At 58.0% G+C, this 8,600-nt stretch overlaps 1 protein-coding gene across 3 annotated transcripts; it reads left to right on the forward strand.

The window, feature by feature from the left end:
• Positions 1-1,885: 1,885 nt before the first annotated feature.
• On the forward strand, positions 1,886-6,225 carry Mafg (v-maf avian musculoaponeurotic fibrosarcoma oncogene homolog G). 3 transcript variants are annotated; one of them, XM_013033125.1, is made up of 3 exons: positions 1,886-2,035; positions 4,232-4,292; positions 4,369-6,225. In XM_013033125.1, the coding sequence occupies exons 2-3, from the start codon at positions 4,257-4,259 to the stop codon at positions 4,819-4,821; spliced, it is 489 nt and encodes a 162-aa protein (XP_012888579.1). In that variant the 5' UTR covers positions 1,886-2,035; positions 4,232-4,256; the 3' UTR covers positions 4,822-6,225. The 3 variants fall into 3 exon arrangements, with proteins under 3 accessions (XP_012888579.1, XP_012888578.1, XP_012888580.1); XM_013033124.1 differs by lacking the exon at positions 1,886-2,035 and adding an exon at positions 3,556-3,592; XM_013033126.1 differs by lacking the exon at positions 1,886-2,035 and adding an exon at positions 4,124-4,135.
• Positions 6,226-8,600: the final 2,375 nt, after the last annotated feature.

Consider the following 8,600-nt stretch of genomic DNA (forward strand, 5'->3'; position numbering starts at 1 on the left):
TTACCAAGTCCTTGGTAACCTTGGTAAAACAAAATTACTGCAATAGATCTAAGGACCGGGACACCCTGACCTGTTAGCTGTCAAGTGCCTTCCCACCTGGGCTGCCATTTGCCCTGTGGCATTTCTGGGGTTGGGCTGAGGAAAGAGCAGCCAGTGTCTTCTGTCTGGTTGAGCAGGTAAGTAAGCTTGGTCAGAAATCAGATGTGAGCCCTGCTCTCTGCCCACTAATGGTGTCCTTAGACAATTCCTTTCCCTCTGAGTTGATAAAGTGGAGAATGAGAACGCAAGGTTTGGGAAGGCAAGAATTTTTTCCCTTTGGAACCTCAGGGGCCTGGAAGAGGGGATAAGAGCTAGGGGGGAAGCTGAAGCGGTAGAACATGTGGCCTAACAAGTTTGACTTACACTCAATGGTCACCACTGTTGTTTGGAATGCAACATGAAAAAGCAGGACCTTCCAAATGATTCCAGCGTATTTGAACAAGCATCTACCAGATCTTCATGATATACAGGAGACAACATCAAGCAGTGGAGAGAAGCCAGGAGCTGGTGGCTCACGCTGTAATCTTAGCTACTCAGGAAGCTGAAATCTGAAGATGGTGGTAGAAAGCCAGCCTGGGCAGATAAAAGAGACTCCATCTCCAAAATAACCAGCAAAAAGCTGGCATGGAGGCATGGTGTAAGTAGTAGTACCAGTGGTGCAAGCAAATAATAAACATGAGGCCCTGAGTTCTCTAGACTTCAAAAAGCAGGAGTGGGAGCGTGGTTCAAAGTAGTAGAACACCAGCCAAGCAAGTGGGAGGTCCAGAGTTCAACCGCCAGTACCAAGGGAGTCTGAGACATGACGCTATAATGAAGTCGGCTAGATGCAGTCCTTACCAGAAGAAGACACTGATGAGCTGAAAGTATATGTGAGTAGACCCGTGGTGGTGCAACATTGTTTCACTAATTGTAACAAATATAACATTCTAACGCTTTCATACTAGAGAAAATTAAACGAGTGGTGCCCCAGAATCTGTCATTTTCTCAATTTTTCTTTAAACCTTACAGTGTTCTAAAGTACAAGCGCTGCCTTTGGTATGTGTTCCTCTCCTTTTCGGTGCATCCAGGACCGGGGTTTGAACCCAGGGCCTGTGCTTGCTGGGCAGGCATTTCTCTGCTAGAGCCACGCCCCTAGCCCAGAGTCTGACGTTTCAAACCAATCAAAACAGAGAACAAAGCGCCAAAAAAATAGGCCATCCACGGGTTCCCAGAGGCCAGGTTTCAAGGGGTGGAGAAGGAGCCCCAGGCGCACCAGCTCTGCCCTTAACAAAGATGGCCGCCGCCGGCGTCGAGATGAGGTCCGCCCTCAACAAAGAGGGCGGCCACACGGGAGGAACCGGAAGCGCGCGTCAGCCGGTAGTGCGGGTCCACGGTCGGCGCCAGACCGCGCAGGGCGCCGCGGGTCCGGGCATGAAGCTGGGCCGGGCCGTGCTGGCCCTGCTGCTGCTGGCGCCGCTCGGGGTGCGGGCGGTGGAGCCCATCAGCCTGGGCCTGGCCCTGGCCGGCGTGCTCACGGGCTACATCTCCTACCCGCGCCTCTACTGCCTCTTCGCCGAGTGCTGCGGGCAGAAGCGGGGCCTCAGCCGGGAGGGTAGGGCCGGGCCGGGCCGGGGCGGGAGGCCGGGCGGGACCGCACCTCCGATGGCAGAGCGCAAAGCGCCAGCACGCGGCCGGAGGCGGCCCGCAGCCATCCCGCAAGGTGTGGGTTCTCAGTGTGGCCCGCGTTAGCCGAAAGAACGTGCCCCGCGGGGTGTGCCCGGGGTGTGCCCGGGGTGTGCCCTCGGGGGTGCGTGGAGCTGGGCACGGCCGGGCCCGTACCCCTCAGCCACCTTCCTTGGGCGTCCCCTCGCAGCCTGCAGGTGGTCACTCACCTGCCCTGCCCTCTGCCCACGGTTTCTTGGCTAACTTAGGCTGACCTGTGTGCCGCCCCCGGGATACCCTTCCAACCTGCAGCGCCCTTGCCCGCCTGGTGAACGCTAAGGCTTGGAAGTGCCAGGTGATCTGCCTTGGGGTGGGATTTTCTGCTGTAAGAGAATGTATCCTGCTGAGCCGGGAGGGAGGGAGGGAGTGTCTAAGCCCTTTGGGTCACTTATGTATGTTTCAGTGGAAATTAAGTTATGGATTCAAACTGTCAGTAGCCGAAGTTTTCTGGAAGAGGTAGTAGGTCTGAATCTTGGGGTGCCAGAGTGTCCAGGCCACCCTCCCTGAGAGTTTCAGCCACTTGAGTTAGCAGGACAAGTAGAAGCAGCAAGGGCTAATCCTCTGCTACCCTCTTGCCTCATGTCTGGAGTGAATGTGTCTGCCTAGTGGGAGGAGAGGGAGCTGTCCAGACCTTTCCTTTCCTAGCTGTCAGCCTGAGTGGGTGGTCTAGGGTTCCTGGGTGAACTGGGACCTGTGTGACCACCCAGGCCTCCCCCGTGAGGCTGGCTCAGCCCGAGGGGGCAAGTAGGAGATGCTGGAGGCCTGGACCCAAGTCTTACCAGGTAGCAGGACCTGGAAGAGGCCCTAGATGGGCAGAGGGCTGGTCCTTCCTCAGGCTCTGAAAGATGCCCTCAGCTATCTCTCAACGGTCCTCAAAAACTGTTTTCCTGGCTAGTGTGTCCCCTACTTGGCAGAGATGAGTTGGACAGCCAGAAGCACCAGCTTTCCTGAGACCTGACCCTCCCCACCACGCACGCACACATGCACGCACACACCTTTGATCAGGAGGTGATTGGCTGTACTTGTGCTGAGTTCAGGCCTTCTGCAGAGGGTGAAATCTGTTGAGGAGGCACTTTTCAGCTCCCAGCTGCCACACTGCACTTTTCTGTATGATCTCAGGAAGTCCCCATTGTCATTGTGCTTTGCAGTCAGGTTTGGGGGCGTCCCCTCCAGGCCCTGCTGGTGTGGGCGTGGGGCAGCTTGTAGAGAGACTAGTTGTCCTCTGGTGGTGGTCTCTTGCCCTTTGACCTTGCCTCAGGTGCTTCCTTTGCCTCATCTCCCAGTGTGGGACTAGGTGTGGTGAGGGAGTCTCTACCCAAATGGAACCTGGGCCTTTCCTGGCCCACACTTTAGCTTCCGTAAGATGAGTGGAAACTGTCCAACCTATCCCACCCCACAATTGCCTACAGTGCTCACAGCCTCCTCAGGAAGAGACTTCAGTCTGCCCTGTTCTCCAGCCCCTCTTCTCCTGCACCTAACATGGGGAGGGTGGGGTGGACCGTGGGGGCGCACAGAAGTGATGGGTGCGGGGCGATTCCCCAGGCTATGGTACAAAAATGTCCTTGATCGGACTGTATCTGGAAAGCAAAGGGTGAGTTTTAGTGCTAGAGGTGCTCTTTGCTTGTGTTCCCTGGGCCCAGGCAGAGAACCAGAGAGTGGTCAGTGACTTGGGGGGCTGACTTCCTGCCTGCCTCCAGCTGAGCAGGTCCCTTGGATGGCTGGTTGTGGGGGCCCTTGTGAAATACCTCGGGTGGGTGTGGCAGGGGCACAGCATGCTGTAACCCAAAGCCACAGGATGGTTACTCCATCCGCAGCGCAGCTCTGCCCGGCCGGACGGCCCGCCACCGGGAAGGTGAGAGACTCCCCGGTTGTGGAGCCAGAAATAGTTGAAAGATCTTTGCCAACCTTAGACGTTTTTGGGAACCACATCCTCTGCCTGAGTCCCAGGGGAACAGCACCCTAAGCCGGTGGGGAGTCAGGGCTTTGTCCCAGGTGAGCTTAGGGGAAGCTGCTGAGGAGACGAGGGAATGACCCTCCTTGCTGTTGGCCCTAGTAGCTGGGCTCCTGGGGCGCCATTGGCTGCCCTCAGGAGCAGGAGTGAAGCACTCCCTCTGTGTCCGCCTGCCCGGGAGAGGGGGGGTGGGGGGGAGGGAGGCAATGTGCTGAGTCAGCGTGACTCGCCAGGAACGGTGCGCGCTCTGGGGCAGCACCGGGGTTATTTTTAAAGCCTGGCTTCCTTCTGGTCTTCCCCTCTGCCTGGTCCCTGCTCCTGCTCATCCTTCAGCTCCTCTTCCCCGCCAGGTCTCCTGCCTGGCTTTCTAGGGGCTGAGCTCATCCAGAGCTGCCCGCCTCACAGGCCCAAGGGCTGTCCTCTGGCCAGGCGTTGGTCTGGGAGGTGAGGGGTGGCGGGTAGCTGGCAGGCTCCCTGGGAACAGGGCAGGGCAGGGTGTGGCTTGGCCTTGGGAGTTCTGACCTCTGCTCTGTCTTGCAGAGTCCCTGCTCGCGTGCCCCGGGTTATGACGACCCCGAGTAAAGGAAACAAGGCCTTGAAGGTGAGTGGAGTGGGACAGGAAGGCCGGGGGGGGGGTGCCCTCGCTCAGGCCTGACGCTGTGCTCTGTGCTGCCCAGGTGAAGCGGGAGCCGGGAGAGAATGGCACCAGCCTGACGGACGAGGAGCTGGTGACCATGTCAGTGCGGGAGTTGAACCAGCACCTGCGGGGCCTGTCCAAGGAGGAGATCATCCAGCTGAAGCAGCGCCGGCGCACACTCAAGAACCGTGGCTATGCGGCCAGTTGCCGGGTGAAGCGGGTAACCCAGAAGGAGGAGCTGGAGAAGCAGAAGGCAGAGCTGCAGCAGGAGGTGGAGAAGCTGGCCTCCGAGAATGCCAGCATGAAGCTGGAGCTCGATGCCTTGCGCTCCAAGTACGAGGCCCTGCAGAACTTCGCCAGGACTGTGGCCCGCAGCCCTGTGGCTCCTGCTCGGGGTCCCCTTGCCGCTGGCTTGGGACCCCTGGTCCCCGGCAAGGTGGCTGCCACCAGCGTCATCACAATAGTAAAGTCCAAGACGGATGCTCGGTCATAGGGACTCGTGCAATTGCCAGGCGGGTCTTCGAGGGGCCACTAAGTGCATGGCAAAGTTGGCAGCCCTGCCCCTCTTCCTCTCCTCCTTTCCTGGTCTTCTCTTCCTTTCCCTCTTTCCCCTCGTCCCTTCCCTGCAAAGCACAACCTTCTCCCCAGGGGCGCCGGGCTGAGCCCCTTTGATCTCGTCCTTGTCATCGTGTGTTCTGTACATTGGGATCGGTCAGTTCGATGGTGATGTTGGGTTGCCCCTCACCCCTTTGTACCAAGGCATGTGGCTAGGAGTCCAGAGTGGGCACTGTGGGAATGGACAAGAGCAAGTGGGCAGCTGCCCCTGGGCCCCAGGTCAGCCTCTTCCTGAGTGGCCCACAGGCGCTACTGGCTGCCAGCTTGGAATAGAACTCAAGGGCTAGAGCTCTCCTTAGACCCAGGTGGGCAGCCCACCTTGGCCCAGCAGGAAGATGGGAGCTCTGCTCTGAGGAGCGGGGTTTCTTGAGGGCCCTGGATGGGTGGACCACCAGCCAGGGCCCTGCAGGTGCTGGGCCAGAGCCACGGTGCTCGAGCCTGATGTGGTGCACTGAACAAGGCCAGATCGCTGGTGGTGACCGAGCGTGGAGGGCGTGTCAGTGTCCTGCGGTGGTTCCGTGTCACTGTTTACATGACCTATTTGTGTGGTTATATAGCCCTTTATTTAAGAGAGAAATTCCTTTTATGAAGTTATTAAATTATATGTTTAAGAGCTAAAGAGAAAAAAAAAGAGCTGCAGAGTATTTATAAAACTGTCTTTAAAAAAAACCAAGTAAGAACGTTTGACTGTAAAAATGAAAAAGGGAAGAAAGTATAAGAGAAACTTTTACTAGTTTAAAAAAAGACACAAAAGTTCCTTTCTTGTAAACTTACAGACAACTGTTTGTGGCTGTTGTTGGAGTTTAGTTTTTATATACACAGAGTTATCAGACATTATTTATAAAACTTAGTTTAAAAAAAAAAAAGGAAAAAAAAAAGCCAAGCCGCGAGAGGCTGTCCTCTTTGATATCTCTTTTGCAATTGTACCAAAAGTGACTTACTCCTGGCCCTTTCTGCTTCCGTCTCTTGCCGGTGCCGTGTGTCGTCCGTGCCTGGTGAGGTTTTGTGCAGCCGTAAAGTGCTGGTGCTTCTGGTGACCTTTGACCTGTGGCTGTCCCTTCGTGTGTATTTCTGTGTGTGTTTTCTTTGGACTCGGTGGTGATCTTGCTTCTGCTGGCTTGCTGGCCGGGGCTGAGCCAGGGTCCCCGTGGCACCGACTTGGTGGGAGCACTTGGGTCTGGCCCGCCAGCCCAGCCTCTTTGAGCTTCTGTGTGCTCCTCTGCCGTTCCCGTTCCCTGAGCCTGGGCTTCCCTGTGAGTCTGGGGCCTGGGCTGATCCCAAGGCAGAGCAGGTGATGTGCGGGGGGGGGGGGGGGGGGGGGGGGGGCTGTCGGGAGTCCCTGTGCTGCTCCACATCCGCCATCCGGGCCTTGGGTGGTGGCTTTTGCAGGGACCATGGCATCACTGTGGGTGCCCACAGGGCTGTGGCCAAGCCGGCCCTGGCTGTCTTCCTTCTGGCCTCGGCTTTGTTCTACACGCTGCATGTGGGGCCTCAGCCGGGACACTCGGCAGGCCCTCTTGCAGGTTCCGTGTCCCACCCCACTTCTCCACATCCCCCTGATCTGACTCCTTGCTGTGAAGTGTTGCTTCCCAGGCAGACTGGTCAGGGGCTCCTCTCGGGGCAACCCATTCTTCCTTCCCTGCCTCACTGTGAGGGCCTGGGGGCCTCCACCAGGGCCGGACAAGGGCTTTTGACTCCAGGTCTGTGCCAGTGGCTCTCCCCTTGGGGTCTGTCTTCCAGAGACCCTCTGTTCCCCCTGGAGGTGCTGCTCCGTAGGGCCCAACCACCAGCCTTCTAGGCTGCCTCCGATAGTTCTTCATGGACATGTTCCTGGGGCAGTACCCACATGCCACCCGCCAGGCGCTACAGCCCTGTCTGGCCACTGGCCTCTTAGCATTGTTGCTGGTATCCTTCTCTGAGGGCCCTGGATCCCTGAAAAGCACAGAAATTGCTGGTGGGAGGAAAAGCTGTGGCCTGCTCTGCTTTCAGCTGGTTTTTGCCAGGTTTGCCTCGGCTTTCAGTGCTGTGGGAGCATCTGGCAGCCCTGGTGTCTTGGTGCGTTCCTTTGGCTCGTGGTGCTCAGACTCCTATTGGTACCTGAGGCACCAGTGGCTGGATATCAGTGACTCGCCTAAGTGGCCTGGTGACCTTTTCCTCTCATACCTCGGGCTCGTATGTCCCTAAAGGGTGGGGGAGGGTGGGCAGGCCCTCTGGCCTTCAGGGCAGGGGCCGTGTCCATGAGCATTGTTGGGCAGGTGCTGAGCTGGGATGTATAGGAGGATGCCGAGGCTGGGGTGGGACTGTGCTGAACGGAAGCTGCAGTCTCACAGAAGCTCATGGAGTTGATGAGAGCTTGTTTCCGTGGTTTTGGGGTCTGAGGAGTTTCCTGTCACCAGCTCTGCAGGGTCATTCCGCTCCTTCCCCTCACCTCCATCTCTTGACAGTAGGTCCTGTGGCCATGTGTGATGGTTGACTGTCTTTCTGATACACGTTGATTATGTTTTTCTGCTGTGAGGATGTTGTGTTCTTTCTTCTCGTGACTTCTCTGACACAGCGGATTGAGGGCTTTGCCTGAGGTCAGGTCTCCCAAACTTGTCCGCTAAGTAAGCCACAGTGTGTAGCTTCCCTCTTAACTTGACTTTATTCACCCCACGATTCTTACTCTAATGTGGACACTCAGCTATCAGAGAAACACCCAGTGGGCACAGGCAGGTTGGCTGTTGCGAGTGTGGTGACGGGGAGCATTTGAGTCCCCGCTGTTGCTCTGGGGCGGCACTGCTGCTGGTGTGGGAGTCCTGTGGCTGCAGTGTCACACACGTTTCCAGGGGCGGTCAGCGGCCGGGTGCACAGCTCGGCAAGCTGCAGCCCGCCTGCCTGCCAGGCGCCGCAGGCCGTCCCCGCCGCGTCCTGTGCAGCGGGCACCTGGCATCCCGCAGCTGGGAGGCCGGGCCACCCGCTGCGCCATTTCCGCGGTGGACTCTTCAGTTGCTTTTTTAGGCTGTGGTCTGGTGAGAGGAACCAACGTGTTAACGGCTTTTTCCCTAGAAGCCATTCAGTAATTGTTTTTGGCATGTTTTCACCTTCCTGTTGCTGTCTGGCTGTGGCACAGTTGCGGAGCGGGGTGGCTGTCATCAGTGCCACGCGGGGGCCGCGTGTGTCCCCGCGGCTCGTGCCGGCCGCCCGGGCCTCCACCCCACGCCTGGAGCCAGTCCACGAGGCCGAGGCGGTGAGCGTGCCCTTCCGCCGTGAGGCCCCCTGCCCTGTGACCCCGGGGGGGCTTCCGGCCCTCCCTCCGTGCCCTCTGCTAGTCCCTGAAGCCTTTAACCAAACGAGTGGGTTCAGACCCGGACACCGGGGGCAGCAGGCGAGCCCGCGAGGGGCCAGCCTCGCCGGCCTTCGGCTCCTGAGCTGTGTCCAAGCAGAGGGGTCAGCCCCTGCCTGCCCTGCGGAGGCCGGAGCCCGCGGGGGCGCGCGGGGAGCCCACCCGCGCCCGGCACGGTATTTATTGCTAAGTTATTGTCCGGAGGCGCGGCGCGGGCGGCCCCGGTATTTATTGCTGTACATAGTGTATGTTTGTGATATATGAGGTTTTCTTTATTTTGTATATGATCAATAAACGCCTTTTAAAGAGACGCGCAGGTGCTTCCTGGGGGCGGG

This window comes from Dipodomys ordii, unplaced genomic scaffold, assembly GCF_000151885.1.
Source record: "Dipodomys ordii isolate 6190 unplaced genomic scaffold, Dord_2.0 Scaffold163, whole genome shotgun sequence".
In the NCBI taxonomy this organism is placed as follows: domain Eukaryota; kingdom Metazoa; phylum Chordata; class Mammalia; order Rodentia; family Heteromyidae; genus Dipodomys; species Dipodomys ordii.